General features: G+C 43.4%; 1 protein-coding gene across 1 annotated transcript; it reads left to right on the top strand.

The window, feature by feature from the left end:
• The first annotated feature begins 11,059 nt into the window (after nt 1-11,059).
• Nucleotides 11,060-20,164, top strand: slc35b2 (solute carrier family 35 member B2). The gene is made up of 4 exons (XM_038968547.1): nt 11,060-11,273; nt 12,787-12,974; nt 13,229-13,389; nt 18,111-20,164. The coding sequence occupies exons 1-4, from the start codon at nt 11,254-11,256 to the stop codon at nt 19,041-19,043; spliced, it is 1,302 nt and encodes a 433-aa protein (XP_038824475.1). The 5' UTR covers nt 11,060-11,253; the 3' UTR covers nt 19,044-20,164.
• The last annotated feature ends 210 nt before the right edge of the window (nt 20,165-20,374 follow it).

The following is a 20,374-nucleotide window of genomic DNA, read 5'->3' as shown; positions in this document are numbered from 1 at the left end:
CAAAGGAAATCCAGCCAACTTGACACAACTGTGGGAAGCATTGGAGTTAACATGGGCCAGCATCCCTGTGGAATGCTTTGGACACCGTGTAGAGACCATGCCCCGATGAATTAAGGCAGTTCTGAGTTCAAAGGGGAGGGGCGGGGGGGTGCAACTCAATGTTAGGAAGGTGTTCCTAATGTTTTGTACATCATGACTATATACTATATGGGCTGAATACTAACCTGCAATCTGCATGCCTTTTGTGTTAATCATGCATTGAAGTCAATGTAAGATTGAGTTGTGCATGAAAAGTCAAAGTTAGAATTCGTCCCTCTGCATGAGAAATTCACATTGAAAAGTAGCTTTTTCTCCACTAGCAAAAGGTACAAAGGGGAAAATGTATATCTACTGAATTAGTTCTTTACCCGTTTTCAAATACTAGGAGCAGTTAAATCTCACTTGGAAACTAAATGAACTACATTAATTTACTATCAAAAACAGATGAGTATGAGTGGGAAGAATTCAAATGTTTAATTTCCCTATAAAATACAGGGAATCTACCTCTATCAAATGTGTATACTAACTGATTAAGAAAATGCATTGCTGTCATGCTGTAAGTGAAAATTGTTTAAGCTCTCAGAATGGAACTTTACATTTTTAAAAACTTTAGTCACTGTAAATCTGTTATCATAAAGAGGTTCTTTATCTATTATCATAACTTAATATCTTTCATTGTATATTTCATTTATTGATTTATACTTTGAATGTATTGCCTTGCCAGTATCTTTGTTGGTAAGACACATTTTATCGTAATAGATGTATTTTCAATACAGTTATATTTTCCCTGTTTAACCATCCTCCTTCTCTCTGATCAATTAGCTTTGATCTTTGAGCCTTCTCTTAACAGTTTCAAACTCCTATATTTTGTAATAAACAGAATATAATCAACACCATTTCACTTTTTTCTTGTCGTTCCTAAACATATGTTCAGAATTTCTGTTCATTAAATTTTTTTTTATTTTTTTTTTACAAATTTCACCTTTATTTAACCAGGTAGGCCAGTTGAGAACAAGTTCTCCTTTACAACTGCGACCTGGCAGAGATAAAGCAATGCAGTGCGACACAAACAACACAGAGTTACACATGGGATAAACAAACGTACAGTCAATAACACAATTGAAAAATCTATTTACAGTGTGTGCAAATGTAGTAAGATTAGGGAGGTAAGGCAATAAATAGGCCATAGTGGCGAAATAATTACAATTTAGCAATTAACACTGGAGTGATAGATGTGCAGAAGATGAATGTGCAAGTAGAGATACTGGGTTGCAAAGGAGAAAGAAAAAAAATAACAATATGGGGATGAGGTAGTTGGGTGGGCTATTTACAGATGGACTGTGTACAGGTGCAATGATCGGTAAGCTGCTCTGACAGCTGATGCTTAAAGATAGTGAGGGAGATATAAGACTCCAGCTTCAGTGATTTTTGCAATTTGTTCCAGTCATTGGCAGCAGAGAACTGGAAGGAAAGCCGGCCAAACGAGGAGTTGGCTTTGGGGATGACCAGTGAAATATACCTGCTGGAGCACGTGCTACGGGTGGGTGCTGCTATGGTGATCAGTGAGCTGAGATAAGGCGGGGCTTTACCTAGCAAAGACTTATAGATGACCTGGAGCCAGTGGGTTTGGCGACGAATATGAAGCGAGGGCCAGCCAACGAGAGCATACAGGTCGCAGTGGTGGGTAGTATATGGGGCTTTGGTGACAAAACTGATGGCAGCCGAAGTCAAGGATTGGTAGGATAGTCAGTTTTACGAGGGTATGTTTGGCGGCATGAGTGAAGGATGCATTGTTACGAAATAGGAAGCCGATTCTAGATTTAATTATGGATTGGAGATGCTTAATGTGAGTCTGGAAGGAGAGTTTACAGTCTAACCAGACACCTAGGTATTTGTAGTTGTCCACATATTCTAAGTCAGAACCGTCCAGAGTAGTGATGCTAGTCGGGCGGGCGTGTGCGGGCAGTGATCGGTTGAAGAGCATGCATTTAGTTTTACTTGCATTTAAGAGCCGTTGGAGGCCACGGAAGGAGTGTTGTATGGCATTGAAGCTTGTCTGGAGGTTTGTTAACAGAGTGTCCAAAGGAGGGCCAGAACTATACAGAATGGTGATGTCTGCGTAGAGGTGGATCAGAGAATCACCAGCAGCAAGAGCGATATCATTGATGTATACAGAGAAAAGAGTCGGCCCGAGAATTGAACCCTGTCGCACCCCCAAAGAGACTGGCAGGGGTCCGGACAACAGGCCCTCCGATTTGACACACTGAACTCTGTGAAGTAGTTGGTGAACCAGGCGAGGCAGTCATTTGAGAAACCAAGGCTATTGAGTCTGCCGATAAGAATGCGATGATTGACAGAGTCAAAAGCCTTGGCCATGTCGATGAAGACGGCTGCACAGTATTGTCTTTTATCGATGGTGGTTATGATATCGTTTAGGACCTTGAGTGTGGCTGAGGTGCACACATGACCAGCTCGGAAACCAGATTGCATAGCTGAGAAGGTACGGTGGGATTCGAAATGGTCGGTGATCTGTTTGTTAACTTGGCTTTCGAAGACTTTAGAAAGGCAGGGTAGGATAGATTTAGGTCTGTAACAGTTTGGGTCTAGAGTGTCTCCCCCTTTTGAAGAGGGGGATGACCGCAGCAGCTTTCCAATCTTTGGGGATCTCAGATGATACGAAAGAGAGGTTGAACAGGGCAGCTGGGAGGAGGTGCTCTTACTCTCCATGGAGTTTACAGTTTCCCAGAACTTTTTGGAGTTTGTGCTACAGAATGCAAATTTCTGTTTGAAAAAGCTAGCCTTTGCTTTCCTAACTGTCTATGTACACTGCTCAAAAAAATAAAGGGAACACTAAAATAACACATCCTAGATCTGAATGAATGAAATATTCTTATTAAATACTTTTTTCTTTACATAGTTGAATGTGCTGACAACAAAATCACACAAAAATTATCAATGGAAATCAAATTTATCAACCCATGGAGGTCTGGATTTGGAGTCACACTCAAAATTAAAGTGGAAAACCACAATACAGGCTGATCCAACTTTGATGTAATGTCCTTAAAACAAGTCAAAATGAGGCTCAGTAGTGTGTGTGGCCTCCACATGCCTGTATGACCTCCCTACAATGCCTGGGCATGCTCCTGATGAGGTGGCGGATGGTCTCCTGAGGGATCTCCTCCCAGACCTGGACTAAAGCATCCGCCAACTCCTGGACAGTCTGTGGTGCAACGTGGCGTTGGTGGATGGAGCGAGACATGATATCCCAGATGTGCTCAATTGGATTCAGGTCTGGGGAACGGGCGGGCCAGTCCATAGCATCAATGCCTTCCTCTTGCAGGAACTGCTGACACACTCCAGCCACATGAGGTCTAGCATTGTCTTGCATTAGGAGGAACCCAGGGCCAACCGCACCAGCATATGGTCTCACAAGGGGTCTGAGGATCTCATCTCGGTACCCAATGGCAGTCAGGCTACCTCTGGCGAGCACATGGAGGGCTGTGCGTCCCCCCAAAGAAATGCCACCCCACACCATGACTGTCCCACCGCCAAACCGGTCATGCTGGAGGATGTTGCAGGCAGCAGAATGTTCTCCACGGCGTCTCCAGACTCTGTCACGTCTGTCACATGTGCTCATGTGCTCAGTGTGAACCTGCTTTCATCTGTGAAGAGCACAGGGCGCCAGTGGCGAATTTGCCAATCTTGGTGTTCTCTGGCAAATGCCAAACGTCCTGCACGGTGTTGGGCTGTAAGCACAACCCCCACCTGTGGACGTCGGGCCCTCATACCACCCTCATAGAGTCTGTTTCTGACCGTTTGAGCAGACACATGCACATTTGTGGCCTGCTGGAGGTCATTTTGCAGGGCTCTGGCAGTGCTCCTCCTTGCACAAAGGCGGAGGTAGCGGTCCTGCTGCTGGGTTGTTGCCCTCCTACGGCCTCCTCCACGTCTCCTGATGTACTGGCCTGTCTCCTGGTAGCGTCTCCATGCTCTGGACACTACGCTGACAGACACAGCAAAGCTTCTTGCCACAGCTCGCATTGATGTGCCATCCTGGATGAGCTGCACTACCTGAGCCACTTGTGTGGGTTGTAGACTCCGTCTCATGCTACCACTAGAGTGAAAGCACCGCCAGCATTCAAAAGTGACCAAAACATCAGCCAGGAAGCATAGGAACTGAGAAGTGGTCTGTGGTCACCACCTGCAAAACCACTCCTTTATTGGGGGTGTCTTGCTAATTGCCTATAATTTCTACCTGTTGTCTATTCCATTTGCACAACAGCATGTGAAATTTATTGTCAATCAGTGTTGCTTCCTAAGTGGACAGTTTGATTTCACAGAAGTGTGATTGACTTGGAGTTACATTGTGTTGTTTAAGTGTTCCCTTAATTTTTTTGAGCAGTGTATATTGGTTCCTAAATTCCCTGAAAAGTTGCATATCGCGGGGGCTATTCGATGCTAATGCAGTACGCCACAGGATGTTTTTGTGTTGGTCAAGGGCAGTAAAGTCTGGAGTCAACCAAGGGCTATATCTGTTCTTAGTCCTAATTTTTTTGAATGGGGCATGCTTATTTAAGATGGTGAGGAAAGCACTTTTTAAAGAATAACCAGGCATCCCCTACTGACTGAATGAGGTCAATATCCTTCCAGGATACCCGGGCCAGGTCGATTAGAAAGGCCTGCTGAAGTGTTTTAGGGAGCGTTTGATAGTGATGAGGGGTGGTCGTTTGCCCACGGACCCATTACGGATGCAGGCAATGAGGAAGTAATCGCTGAGATCCTGGTTGAAGACAGCAGAGGTGTACTTAGAGGGCAGGTTGGTCAGGATTATATCTATGAGGGTACCCGTGATTACGGATTTAGGGTTGTACCTGGTAGGTTCCTTGATAATTTCATGGATGTGTGTCATGGATGTGTGTCATATTAATTGTTTATAAGTAATGTACCTATACTATCTGAGCAGGCCCTCTATGCTCAAAGGGGATAATACAAAAATGATGGTATATGGAATTAGGATTTCATCAATTACAGTGCATTCGGGAAGTATTCAGACCCCTTGACTTTGTCCACATTTTGTTACATTACAGCCTTATTCTAAAATGAATGAAATACTGTTTTCTCATCAATCTAACCACAATACCCCATAATGACAAAGTAAAAAAAATAAATGAAATATCACATTTACATAAATATTCAGACCCTTTACTCAGGACTTTGTTGAAGTACCTTTGGCAGCAATTACAGTCTCAAGTCTTCTTGGGTATGACGCTACAAGCTTGGCACACCTGTATTTGGGGAGTTTCTCCCATTCTTCTCTGTCAGGTTGGATGGGAAGCGTCGCTGCACAGCTCTTTTCAAGTCTCTCCAGAGATGTTCAATCGGGTTCAAGTCCGGGCTCTGGCTGGGCCACTCAAGGACATTCAGAGACTTGTCCCGAAGCCACTCCTGCGTTGTCTTGGCTGTGTGCTTAGGGTCTTTGACCTGTTGGAAGGTGAACCTTCGCCCCAGTCTGAGGTCCTGAGCGCTCTGGAGCAGGTTTTCATCAAATCAAATCAAATCAAGTTTATTTTATATAGCCCTTCGTACATCAGCTAATATCTCGAAGTGCTGTACAGAAACCCAGCCTAAAACCCCAAACAGCAAGCAATGCAGGTGTAGAAGCACGGTGGCTAGGAAAAACTCCCTAGAAAGGCCAAAACCTAGGAAGAAACCTAGAGAGGAACCAGGCTATGAGGGGTGGCCAGTCCTCTTCTGGCTGTGCCGGGTGGAGATTATAACAGAACATGGCCAAGATGTTCAAAATGTTCATAAGTGACAAGCATGGTCAAATAATAATCAGGAATAAATGTCAGTTGGCTTTTCATAGCCGATCATTAAGAGTTGAAAACAGCAGGTCTGGGACAGGTAGGGGTTCCATAACCGCAGGCAGAACAGTTGAAACTGGAATAGCAGCAAGGCCAGGTGGACTGGGGACAGCAAGGAGTCATCATGCCCGGTAGTCCTGACGTATGGTCCTAGGGCTCAGGTCCTCCGAGAGAGAGAAAGAAAGAGAGAAGGAGAGAATTAGAGAGAGCCAAGATTTTCAAAATGTTCATAAATGACAAGCATGGTCAAATAATAATCAGGAATAAATGTCAGTTGGCTTTTCATAGCCGATCATTAAGAGTTGAAAACAGCAGGTCTGGGACAGGTAGGGGTTCCATAACCGCAGGCAGAACAGTTGAAACTGGAACAGCAGCAAGGCCAGGTGGACTGGGGACAGCATGGAGTCATCATGCCCGGTAGTCCTGACGTATGGTCCTAGGGCTCAGGTCCTCCGAGAGAGAGAAAGAAAGAGAGAAGGAGAGAATTAGAGAGAGCCAAGATTTTCAAAATGTTCATAAATGACAAGCATGGTCAAATAATAATCAGGAATAAATGTCAGTTGGCTTTTTCATAGCCGATCATTAAGAGTTGAAAGCAGCAGGTCTGGGACAGGTAGGGGTTCCATAACCGCAGGCAGAACAGTTGAAATTGGAACAGCAGCAAGGCCAGGTGGACTGGGGACAGCAAGGAGTCATCATGCCCGGTAGTCCTGACGTATGGTCCTAGGGCTCAGGTTCTCCGAGAGAGAGAAAGAAAGAGAGAAGGAGAGAATTAGAGAGAGCATACTTAAATTCACACAGGACACTGGATAAGACAGGAGAAGTACTCCAGATATAACCAACTGACCCTAGCCCCCCGACACATAAACTACTGCAGCATAAATACTGGAGGCTGAGACAGGAGGGGTCAGGAGACACTGTGGCCCCATCCGATGATACCCCCGGACAGGGCCAAACAGGAAGGATATAACCCCACCCACTTTGCCAAAGCACAGCCCCCGCACCACTAGAGGGATATCTTCAACCACCAACTTACAATCCTGAGACAAGGCCGAGTATAGCCCACAAAGATCTCCACCACAGCACAAACCAAGGGGGGGGCGCCAACCCAGACACCAAGCATCAAGGATCTCTCTGTACTTTGCTCCGTTCATCTTTCCCTCGATCCTGACTAGTCTCCCAGTCCCTGCCGCTCAAAAACATCCCCACAGCATGGTGCTGTCACCACCATGCTTCACCATAGGGATGGTGTCAGGTTTCCTCCAGACGTGACGCTTAGCATTCAGGCCAAAGTGTTCAGTCTTGGATTCATCAGAACAGAGAATATTGTTTCTCATGGTCAGAGAGTCTTTAGATGCCTTTTGGCTAACTCCAAGTGGGCTGTCATGTGCCTTTTACTGAGGAGTGGCTTCCGTCTGGTCACTCTACCATAAAGGCCTGATTGGTGGAGTGCTGCAGAGATGGTTGTCCTTCTGGAATGTTCTCCCATCTCCACAGAGGAACTCTGGAGCTCTGTCAGAGTGACCATCGGGTTCTTGGTCACCTCCCTGACCAAGGCCCTTCGCCCCCGATTGCTTAGTTTGGCCTGGTGGACAGCCCTAGGAAGAGTCTTGGTGGTTCCAAATTTCTTCCATTTAAGAATGATGGAGGTCGCTGTGTTCTTGGGACCTTCAATGCTGCAGCAATTTTTTGCTATCCTTCCCCAGACCTGTGCCTCGACACAATCCTGTCTCGGAGCTCTAAGGACAATTCCTTCGACCTCATGGCTTTTGCTTTGACATGCACTGTCAACTTGGGGATCTTGTATAGACAGGTGTGAGCCTTACCAAATCATGTCCAATCAATTGAATTTACCACAGGTTGACTCCAATCAAGTTGTAGAAACATCTCAAGGATGATCAATGGAGACAGAATGCTCCTGAGCTCAATTTCGAGTCTCATGGTAAAGGGTCTGAATAATTATGTAAATAAGGTATTTCTGTTTTTCATTTTTTAATACATTTCCAAACATTTTCAAATCCTGTTTTCGCCTTGTCATCATGGGGTATTGTGTGTAGATTGATGAGGAAAAAATGTATTTAATCCATTGAAGAATGAGGCTGTAATGGGACAAACAAATGTGGAAAAAGTCAAGGGGTCTGAATACTTTCCGAATGCACTGTATGTCATTAATATAGACTAGAGGTCGAATAGATGTTTTGTTGATAGAGCCATTCTTGCAGGCTATTTCTGACTCAGCTTGTACTGCAAATCCATCCAATAAATTTTTGTTAACATTGTGGGATGCTGACTCGGGAGAACAAAGCCTCCTTGATAACTGCAAACCCCCTTATTTCTCAGTTTCCTGTCTGCTGCTTTTGGTAAAACCTAATGGCCGACGCCCTTTTGAGTGAACGAATTCCCTAAAATGACTTTATTGTCAGTAGACACACCTGGCTGCTTTTGTGTCCTGTGACAAGAAGCAGATGTAAGACTCCGGGGCTGTATGTATCAAGCATCTCAGACTAGGAGTGCTGACCAAGATTATTTCCAGCAACATCAAACTGTTTTAGAGACTGACGGACAGGGTCTGGTAGTGCTCCAGTCCTCCCTGTCAGAATAAGCAACAGAGAACTTGGAAACATATCAACTCTTGTAGATATGGAACTATGGTTGTTGTGAGTAACCTAATTAATGTTCCTTTAACTCTGCATTCTAGTGAGTTTATACAAACTTTTATCTCCTACCATTCTGATAGATTTGAGACTGTCCGAAAACGTGGTTGTAATGTTAATAATTTAATTTGGTTGTTATTCCATTGGTTTACCTCGAGGCAGATGACCCCAGGGGCAGAGTGACCCACTCATTGAATATGGAGGTTTTAAATGTTAGAACAATCACCAGTAAAACCTTTCTCATGAATGACCTCATTACTGAGCGCAAAGTTGATTGCATGTTTTTCACTGAAACATGACTGTGTAGTCAGACTGTAGTGCCGCTCTTATTGAAACCTCCCCCACAGACTACAGCTTTTCATACTCTATCAGAAAAGGGAAAAGGGTGGGGGGACAGCTTCTATTTTTACTAATGCTCTCAGTTGTAAGGACATTTCGTTTGGCGACTTTGGGTCTTTTGAGCATCTTGCTACACTGTTTAAATGTCAGCCACCAGTGCTGGCTATAACCCTGTATAGGCCACCTAAGCACTGCCCCACTTTCTTTACTGATTTCTCTGAAGTATTGTCTATTGTCCTTGAGAACTATGATAAAATCATTGTGTTGGGTGATGTTAATATTCATGTTGACAAAGAGACTGACTCCAAGGCCTGTCTGTATTGAATGTATTAATCTTTTGAGCTCTAATCTTTTCATATTTTATTTTCATAGTTTTTTAAATCATTTTTTGTCCTGTAAAGCACATTGCTTTGCATTCCATGTCTTAAATGTGCTGTATAAATACAGCTTGATTTCATTTGACCTAGGATCAGGGCACTATCCACAAAGCATATCAGAGGAGGAGTGCTGATCTAGGATCAGTTTAGCCTTTTAGGTCATAATGAATAAGATTACATGGACAGATGGGACTTGGTAGAACCTAAACCTGCACTCCTACTCTGAGATGCTTTGTGGATATGGGCCCTGGTCCCACTTGTCCATATAATCTCATACATTATGATCTAAAAGGCTGAACTGATCCTAGATCAGCACTCCTACTTTATGACACCTACAACCCCTGGTTAAGGCTACTTCCTCTCTACCCAACCACCCCAACACTGCATGAAAGCATGCATGAGAAGGGATCATGATGGGCAGGTAGGATGGCACTTCCTCTGTGGTTGGTGGTGTGGCATTTAAAATCAGCAATCTTGAGCAGATACAGTATTTCCACATCCTCTTTTCTAATAAGGTAATAGTCTCATAAGGCCATCCTTGGCTAATAAGATGATAGCCGTCGGAAAAGGCCATTGTGTAGCATGCTACGCAGCATGTGTACTGCACTGACAGTGTGCAGCACATACTGTACCAAGCACAACAGTACAACAGACATCACTGATAAGCCATGGGTGGGCCTGGGAGGGCATAGGCCCACCCACTGGGGAGCCAGGCCCAGCCAATCAGAATGAGTTTTTCTCAACAAAAGGGCTTTATTACAGACATAAATACTCCTGTTACATCAGTTGTCCGGGTGGCTGGTCTCAGACGATCCTGCAGGTGAAGAAGCCGGAAGTGGAGGTCCAGGGCTGGCGTGGTTACACACGGTCTGCAGTTGTGAGGCCGGTTGGAAGTAATGCCAAATTCTACAAAATTATGTTGGAGGTGGTAGAGAAAGTAGAGAGAAATGGTAGAGGTGGTAGAGAAATGAACATTCAATTCTCTGGCAACAGCTCTGGTGGACATTCCTGCAGTCAGCATGCCAGTTGCACACTCCCTCAAAACTTGAGACATCTGTGGCTTTGCGTTGTGTTACAAAACTGCACATTTTAGAATGGCTTTTTATTGTCCCCAGCACAAGGTGCACCTGTGTAATGATCATGCTGTTTAATCTGTTTCTTGATATGCCACACCTGTCAGGTGGACGGATTATCTTGGCAAAGGAGAAATGCTCACTAACAGGGAAGTAAACAAATTTGTGCACAAAATTTGAGAGAAATAAGCTTTTTGTGCGTATGGAAAATTATCTAATCATGGCATGGGCTTATTCAATGACAGCCATGTCTGTGTTTTTGGACAGCAACACTTCCTCATTGTCAAGAGAACAGCATTTGCTTGCTGGTGTGCTGAGAAACATGCTGGCTGTTCTAGCTCCCTTTTTTTGTGAGGGACATGCATCTTTACAAACTTTTGGTTTTCAGTGTGGATAAATGAAAACTCCTCATTATAAATTGTTCATGCTTTGGAAAAACTATGTTGATAATATTGTTTCTATTACATTATCGGGTGACAGACATGTATTCTGTTGTTGTGAATCAACTAAATTCTTCCAAGGTTTCATTTCTGATTGACTTTCTTGTTTAATTTAAACTACTGTACATATTGTAGCGATACTTACAGTACTGTGCTGTGCACAATAGTTGTGCTGTGCTACAGTGCAGTGGATTCGTGAATGTATTCATCCAGCCCTACAGGTGGCAATGTCGCAAAAGAGGACTACAACCTAATTTTCCACTGAAGGGGGGGGTTCTTTCTTGAAGTGAACACATAGGCAATTGATAAGTTGTAAAGGCACTGAAAAAGAAAACAGTTAGCTCAGGGGCGAAATTGCTTTATAATAACGATTCCAACAGTTGATTTGCGTCGCTACATGCTTCATTGCAGCGAAAGCGGTTAAGTTGTTCGGCGTGTTCGCTACGCCAGGTGTTAGTGGGAGGAAAATGCCATCTTTTTCATGGAGGTAGGAACACATTGTGCTGATGCGGTCGCCTCTTAATTTTCCTTTGAAAATGCATTCAATTTAAACCCAACGTAAAGCATTATTTTGTTGATTTGACACAGCAAACTGCTAGTTGTCAATGTGAGCGTGCCCTTGTAAACAACAGTCAGACTGTGCACGCGACGTTATGTTTTGTTTTCAGGAAGATTGCAACATTGTACTTAGCTTCTAGAGCTGACGTTAGGTGTTATGACAACAGTTTAACAGTGCTTCTACACCTGCATTACTAGCTGTTTGGGGTTTTAGGCTGGGTTTCTGTACAGCACTTCGAGATATTAGCTGATGTACGAAGGGCTATATAAAATAAAATTGATTGATTGATTTAACTAGTTACTTAGGTCCAAATGAATAAATGCAGAATAAAGACCCTTGCTGTGGCCATTGACATGATGTAGGTCTAGTCATGTAACTGTTCACACGTTTCAGCTTTTAGTCCATTCCTTTGGGTAGATAGTCGTATGTGGTTGCTGTTACTGTATATTATTACAATGGAGACAGTTCAGCTTTTCTAGGACAAGTCTGTGTAATGTAGTCCATCCCTGTCAGGTTTGTGAAAAACAACATGTAAACGCCAAGGCGTTTATTGGTCCAGGCTGACATCCTAGTCTCAAGTCATACAAGTGTGTATTCTAACCATTACAATAATTATGCTAACTGTTGCAGAGTACCTACTATATATAAAAGCAACAAGGCCCTCTTTGCAATTGTGTAACAGTCAAATATGAACCATGTGATAAGTAGATTAAATCCTGGCAACTGTGGCACGATTTGGCCTACTGTCCCTTCAGGTAGCCTAAATGTGGCCATTTTTAAGTCTCTGCCCTGATGTGAATGGCTTCGGCCTGCAGGTTGGTTGGTTAAAGTGCAGAGAGGACTGCATTCCTGCATATAGTGAGCTGCTTGTTCACTGCACAGGGAGAAGCTGCAGTGGCCTGGCCTGGGGTAGAGGTGCACACAAAGAGCCTCTTTCTGTGTCAAGCAGAGAAGTATCCAGGCAGGCTGGGAACACACCTTTCACACAGCCTGATTAGGTTACAACCCCCCCCCCCCCCCCCCCCCCACACGCACACACACATACTACTAACCTACCTACACCCATCCTGTGTGTATTGTGGAAAAGGATGCTAGTGTACAGGATTAGTGAACATGACAGGTGGAAACTGGTCTTGCAACCTCGACCAGTAGGGGGCTGTTGTATGAAAAGCTATGGTCTCTTCTCTTGACTCAATGGGTGTTATGTGTTTTGTGCTTTAAATGACAGTGTGTCCCACCTTCCAATATGAATCAAAGTTTGGATATCTCATCAGAGATGAGTCTGCAGTATTTCAATCCATCACTCTAAAAATGTGTGAAAAACATGCTGCTTCAATGGCTATGACTGCTTTATTATAGTTAATCAGTCTACTACATAACTTACCTGCCATGTCTCTGGTACTAATCCTAGTGTGTGTGTGTGTGTGCGCGCGCGCTGAAGGCTTTGGCTTGGCCTGGTTCTGATCCTCCCATCTTCGCTGGCGGCGGACGAAGAGTCGTCGCTGCTGCAGGACTGGCATGACGTGTGGCTGTTCCGCTTCTTCCTCAACGTGCTGGGCTACACCACCATCATCATCCCCGGCTACTTGCTCATCACCTACTTGAAGAGGATCAACTACCTCCAAACAGGTGTGGATGATCTACAAACTGGTGATTACACACACGTTGCACTTATACGCTGGCATACACGCAGACCCACACACACAGGCCTACACCTTTTCTCCACATGACTAACACCTACCTATCTATCCGGTATGACTTAGTGTCCTTCAAGTTGCAAATCCCATGTTCTCTCTGTTGACATAACATGATCAGTATGTTGAATTTGATGGATCAGTGAATGGTTGATGTGTTCTGGACCTTGTTTATTCCCCTCCTCCCAGGCCGAGGCATTTGCTATCCTGTCATAAAGGCCTGTGTGTTTGGAAGTGAATCGAAGACAGGTCTCCTAGACGACGTGTCGCTAGCTCCCAGAAATGACGCGGACTCAGGCTCGTCGGCCAGACAAGCCTTCAAGTTAGTCTTCTGCGCTGCAGGACTTCAGGTAGAGCACTTTGTGACATGTAGTTAAAATGGCTGTATACAGCACCTTCAGAATGTATTCATACCCCTTGACCTATTCCACATTTGGTTGTGTTACAGCCTGAATTCAAAAATGTATTAAATATATTTTTTTACGTTACCAAATAATGACAAAGTTAAAACATGCTAATTTATTGAAAAATTAAATACAGAATTCTAATTTATGTAAGTATTCACACCCCTGAGTCAGTACTTTGTAGGATCACCTTTGGCAGCGATTACAGTTGTGACTCTTTCTGGGTAAGTCTCTTTACTTTATTGAGTTTATTTTTTACAGCGACAGTGCACATTTAATCAACCTTTTAGTAAACGTGTCGGTTTTAGCCAGCCGGCTAATATTCAACCGCAGTCCCTGGGCATGTTATTAAAAACTATTACAATAACAATACAGAAAAACAATGAGCAGTGAGCACATGCAGAGCAGTGAGCAGATGCAGAGCAACATAGAACAAGCAACACGTAGCAGACAGACAGAGCAACATAGGACAAGCAACACGTAGCAGACAGACCGAGCAACATAGGACAAGCAACACGTAGCAGACAGAGCAACATAGGACAAGCAACATGTAGCAGACAGACAGAGCAACATAGGACAAGCAACACGTAGCAGACAGACAGAGCAACATAGGACAAGCAACACGTAGCAGACAGAGAGAGCAACATAGGACAAGCAACACGCAGACAAAGCGCAACAAAACAAAATGTATAAAAGCAACAGTGTTTCCACACCTCACAAGCTACAGATAACATGGAAAGCAGTAATACACAGCTAGGGATTATGTTCCCAAGTCTGATTGGCCTTTAGCCATGACTTTGTTTTTTGTGAAGATGTGATAGGTGGTGCAGTTGTGTGTCTGATGGCAGTGTTCCAGACATGGGAAGCTCTCATAGAGAAAGCAGTTTGACTAAAGGTGCTATTCCTTAAGGGAACTATACAGTCACCTCTCATGGCAGGGGGGTGCCAGACCATTTAGGATCTTGAATACAAGCTCAGGAACTCATGCTTTCTGAAGATGTAACAATGATGATGTCTATCAAGCACTTTTAGAGCCTGTTTTTGCAGTGTCACTATGGTCTTTCCCTGTCAACTTCTTTAGATTCTCCCAGATCAATTTAGAATTTTTCGTAACTTCACCAATTATGTTGATTTAAAAAAATTAAAAGTTTTCCTTTGCCTGTGATGTCTTTCATCACCTTATTTCTCAACATGGTAAACCTACATCTGTCGTGCTCTAATTTGGACTTCAGGGCAGTTTTTCGAGCATGATCTCATTCTTTCATCAGTTTCTAAATTTCTCCATTTAGCCAAGGAAGAATTCTCTTCCAGCCAGGTTTGGATTTGGTTTTCTTTAGGAAACCATTTATTGTAGGCTGGATTGTGAATAGAAAAACCTGACTGTCAGTTTCTACATTTGTATAGGACAGTTCATTCCCTTAATTGCATCAAAATCATTTAATTCACCCTTAGGTATTCTGAGCTGATCAGGCTTTCTAACAGTAGTGAGGTTAAACCTGTTCTTAGAAAGCTTTCTGGCTATGAGTGTCACATTATGGTCAGACAGCCCAGTAACCATATAGAATGATTTAGTCATGCTTTCTGGTGTATTACTAAACACCAGATCAATATGTGTTTTAGAAGAACACGACGCTGAACTGTAGATTGTCATCCCAGCAAGGACGCACTGAGATTATCAGTAGAGCAGCTACATTCTGTACATAGCTGACAATCGTGGCAATGTACTGGAGATAAAAAGCATAATTGCACTTTAAATGTTTGCGAGAGCTACTTAGCTGGGGTCGGTGTATACCTGATCTTTTAGATAAAATAACAGCATCTGGTGGAAAAGCGGCACCTGCCGCACCGCTCTCCCTTCGTTCGGCCAGCTTTAAGATCTTTGCACACCTGGATTGTACAATATTTGTACAGTATTATTATTTTTTTAATTCTTCAAGCTCTGTCAAGTTGGTTGTTGATCATTGCTAGACATCCATTTTCAAGTCTTGCCGTAGGTTTTCATGGCGATTAATTTTTTTATTTTAAGTCCAAATTGAAACTAGGCCACTCGCGAACATTCAATGTTGTTTTGGTAAGCAACTCCAGTGTACATTTTGCTTTGTTTTAGGTTATTGTCCTGCTGAAAGGTGAATTTGTCTCCCAGTGTATGTTCTAAAGCAGACTGACCTATGTTTTCCTCTAGGATTTTGCCTGTGCTTAGCTGTATTCTGTTTGTTTTTTTAATGCTACAAAAAAAAAAAAAAAATTCTTTGCCACATTTTTTGCAGTTTTACTTTAGTTCCTTATTGCAAACAGGATGCATGTTTTGAAATGTGTTTATTCTGTACAGGCTTCCTTTTCACTCTGTCATTTAGGTTAGTATTGTGGCGTAACTAAGGATGGATCAAGAACATTGTAGTTTTCTCCTAACAGCCATTTAAACTCTAACTGTTTTAAAGTCACCATTAGCCCCATGGTGAAATCCCTGAGCAGTTTCCTTCCTCTAGCAGTGGTTCCCAAACTTTTTATAGTCCCGTACCGCCTCAAACATTCAACCTCCAGCTGCGTCCAGGGTCAGCGCATTCTCAAATGTTGTTTTTTGCCTTCATTGTAAGCCTGCCACACACGATACATTTATTAAACATAAGAATGAGTGTGAGTTTTGTCACAACCTGGCTCATGGGAAGTGACAAAAAGCTCTTATAGGACCAGGGCACATAATAATAATCAATAATTTTGCTCTTTATTTAACCATCTTACATATAAAACCTTATTTGTTCATGGAAAATTGTGAATAACTCACCACAGGTTAATGAGAAGTGTGTGCTTGAAAGGATGCACATAACTCTGCAGTGTTGGGTTATATTGGAGAGAGTCTCAGTCTTAAATCATTTTCCACACACAGTCTGTGCCTGTATATAGTGTTCATGCTAGTGACACGGACTGTGCCAGGCCCGCCACGTCTGTTGACTCATCCAGCTGTAACATATATAATTCACTGGCTTATATGTGAAGCAGTAGTTGTTTCAAAACATCTCCTGCCATGTCACTGATGCGTCGTGAAACAGTGTTGTTTGATGAAGGCATTGTCTGTATAGTTTTTTTATTGTTGTCCTTTTCCCTCAGCATTGTCCCAACCACATCTGTGGCAGCAGGACAAATTCTCCACAATAGTATGGGGCTTGCCTGTCCTAGCTACTCGGTAGCTCACCATATAAGAAGCTTGTAGCCCCTTATTAATGGTATCTGTTGCCTTTATACATGTCTTACTACTCGAAAGTCGTCTTAATTCTCACTCAAAAAACTCCCGTGGCTTATTCTTCAAAAATGACATGTTTTGTTTCTAAATCTCTGTGCGCAAGAGTTTCATTGAGTTGTGAGAGTGCGTTATATATATATAAAAGTACTGTGGCTGAGGAAAGGCACTACTCCCAATATAAGTGAACCCCAAATCAATGTAGTTCTCATAATATTTGCGCCTCTGATGGTCAAATGTCCCTGTCTGTTGTTCGATGCTTTCCCGGGTAAGGGGGCAGTAGCTCTTTGGCTGCATCAGATTCACAACTGTCAGTGTCCATGCTAGTTGGGCTAACAACAAATCTAGAATTACTGATGCTAGCATTGGATGTGCACGTGGAAGCAGAACAACTTGTGTTGTCGATAGGTGAAGGTGTAGTACTGCTGGTAGTAGCAGTATTACCAGTAGAGCTGGTATGTGGGCCTTACTTTTTTTTAACCATTTTATCAATTTTAGAGCAAACGGAATGAGCAGCAGCTACGTTTGGCTACATATGGACCATTAGTGGAATTCCTGCGAGAGTGTAATGGTTAATGTGATTGGATGTTAATTATTTGACTAGGCTACCTGTATTTGACATTGTGTTGTTATTTCACTGAACACTAGGTGGTTTAATTTTATTTTTGGCAATGAAATGAGGCTACTCAGGAGAGGGGGGGGGGGGGGGGATGTGTATATACCAGTTGGAAAATATAAATGGACTGTTTGTGCGGAAGAAAATGTAAATGTGAATCACATTTTTATTTTGCGTACCCCCAATACTTGCTCTATGGCAAATGGGTTGGGAAGGACACCTGTATCTTTGTAGTGACTGAGTGTATTGATACACCATCCAAAATGTATTTAATAACTTCATGTTCAAAGGGATATTATTATTTTTTTTTGTCTACCAGTAGGTGCCCTTTGCGAGGCATTGGAAAACCTCCCTGGTCTTTGTGGTTGAATCTGTGTCAGAAATTCACTGCTCGACTGAGGGCTCTTACAATTATCTGTATGTGTGGGGTACAGAGATGAGGTAGTCATTCAAAAATGCAAATTTTTATGCCATAATACAGGGGTTAAATACTTTGACACAAGACATTTAAACTTTTTATTAATATGCACACATTTCTAAAAACATGATTCCGCTTTGATATTATTGGGTATTGTGTGTGTGTGTAAAGGCCAGTGACACAAAATCGCAATTGAATCACTTAAATTCCGGCTGTATTAACAAAATGGGGAAAAAGTCGAGGGGTGTAATTCCTGAAGGCACTGTAAATAAATTGTATTGAATTTGATTGGGTATATTCTATATATTTAAACTGCAATGCAAACATTGACTTATTCATATCTTATGTACTTCATATTGTTTAGTCTCCTTCTCTATGTTATCCTGTTGTCTCTCCAGGTGTCCTACCTGACATGGGGTGTCCTACAGGAGAGGGTGATGACTCGCTCGTACGGGGCTTCCACCCCCGAGGAGGAGGGCGAACACTTCAAGGACTCCCAGTTCCTGGTGTTCATGAACCGTATCCTGGCACTGACTGTGTCAGGCCTGTGGTGTGTCCTGTTCAAGCAGCCCCGCCACGGCGCACCCATGTACAAGTACTCATTTGCCTCGCTCTCCAACGTCCTCAGCAGCTGGTGCCAGTACGAGGCCCTCAAGTACATCAGCTTTCCCACCCAGGTGCTGGCCAAGGCCTCTAAAGTGATCCCTGTCATGCTCATGGGCAAGATTGTGTCACACAAGAGCTACGAGTACTGGGAGTACCTGACGGCGGCACTCATCTCTCTGGGTGTCAGCATGTTCTTGTTGACGAGCACAGCCGATAAGCACCCATCTACGGTCACAACGTTCAGCGGCGTGGTCATCTTGGGTGGCTACATCGTCTTCGACAGCTTCACGTCCAACTGGCAGGACAACCTGTTCAAGCACAAGATGTCATCTGTGCAGATGATGTTCGGCGTCAACCTCTTCTCCTGCCTCTTCACCGTGGGCTCGCTGCTGGAGCAGGGCGCCTTCTTCGACTCGCTGGCCTTCATGACGCGCCACTCGGAGTTCGCATTCCATGCTGTGCTGCTGTCGGTGTGCTCGGCGTGCGGCCAGCTCTTCATCTTCTACACCATCGCGCAGTTCGGCGCCGCCGTCTTCACCATCATCATGACCCTGCGGCAGGCCATCGCCATCCTGCTCTCCTGCTTCCTGTACGGCCACGCCGTCACCATGGTGGGGGGCTTTGGCATGGCCGTGGTCTTCCTTGCCCTCTTCCTGCGTGTCTACGCCCGCAGCCGCATGAAGGCGGGACGCAAGGTACCCCAGCCACAGGTGCAGAAGGTCTAGGAGGAGGAGTTGGAGGGAACTGGAAAATGAACTAAAGCCACGTTTTCGGTGGCGCTTTTTCTCGTCTGTGTGTCCAGTTTGACTTTTTTTAAGTGTTCATTTTATGGGTTTCTACTTTGTATAGAAAGGGTACAGAAAGGGATTCTAATGCCTTTTAAAGGTGTTTGACTTGACACGAACTGAGCTGTTGTCAGAGGTCATTCGGCTAAAGCAATCAGCAGTCACAGGCGTTTTAAGTTATACGGCAACCGTCGCTTGTCCATTTGTGTATCTGAAACCCAGCTCAAAAGCATACCACATTGGCATGTGAAATGTAAATAACTGATAATGGCTGACGCCTTTTGATTTCTGTCTCCGTGATATGCTTCTGGAGCAGCACTCAGAACATAAATTGGACATTTGAGGTGTAGGGTTGGCGTTAGCGCTAGTACATGAGCTGTGTACTGCAAGACTCCAGCTCTTGGTAATGTAACATTGCGAATGGCACCATATTAAGTGGTTTATAAGGCCTCTATGAAAAGTTACTTTGACAGTGAGAGAACATGAGATATTGTGGTTAGCAGAGCAGGGGATCATCTCTGTTTAGATACTCTATCAATTTTGTTTAAAAACGATGTCATTATTGCATTGTTCTACTTTTTGTACATGGCATGAGAGAAATGTTCTATGATCATTACTAGTCAATGATCAGGTAATTCTGCTTGAATATTTTATTTCTTCTGTATAAAGAAGATTCACTTTGGGCAGTGTTCTGACTTAAGATCTGCCCACTTAACTTACGTTTTCGCAGAAGTCTACCATTGACATGAATGAAGGATTTACGCGGACGTTCGAGCTGTGCAAACCCAGATCTCAAGTCAAAATACAGATTATAGAAAGTTTATGTTTTTTGTCCCTCGTGGCTTCCCAGAGAATGTCTGATAAGGAATGTTACTGATAGTGTCCCCACAGAGAGAACTAAACCATTTTCCTCACAGCATCACAAAAATAACTTTGCAGCAGTTAATGTTCTATTTTAATATGGAACTGGGACTGTGTGTGTCACACACACAGTGCCTACAGAAAGTATTCAGACCACTTGACTTTTTCCACATTTTGTTACATTACTGCCTATTCTAAAATGTATTACATCGTTTTTTTTCAGTCCTCAATCTACACACAATACCACCATAATGTCAAAGCAAAAACAGGTTTTTAGAATTGTTTGCAAATGTAATTAAACAAAATATTACATTTATGTAAGTTTGCAGACCCTGTTCATTCATGCACCTGAGCTCAATTTCGAGTCTCATAGCAAAGGGTATGAATACTTAGGTAAATAAGGTATTTCG

This window comes from Salvelinus namaycush, chromosome 29 (assembly GCF_016432855.1).
Source record: "Salvelinus namaycush isolate Seneca chromosome 29, SaNama_1.0, whole genome shotgun sequence".
Classification (NCBI taxonomy): domain Eukaryota; kingdom Metazoa; phylum Chordata; class Actinopteri; order Salmoniformes; family Salmonidae; genus Salvelinus; species Salvelinus namaycush.
This window is presented reverse-complemented; position numbering and strand designations above follow the sequence as displayed.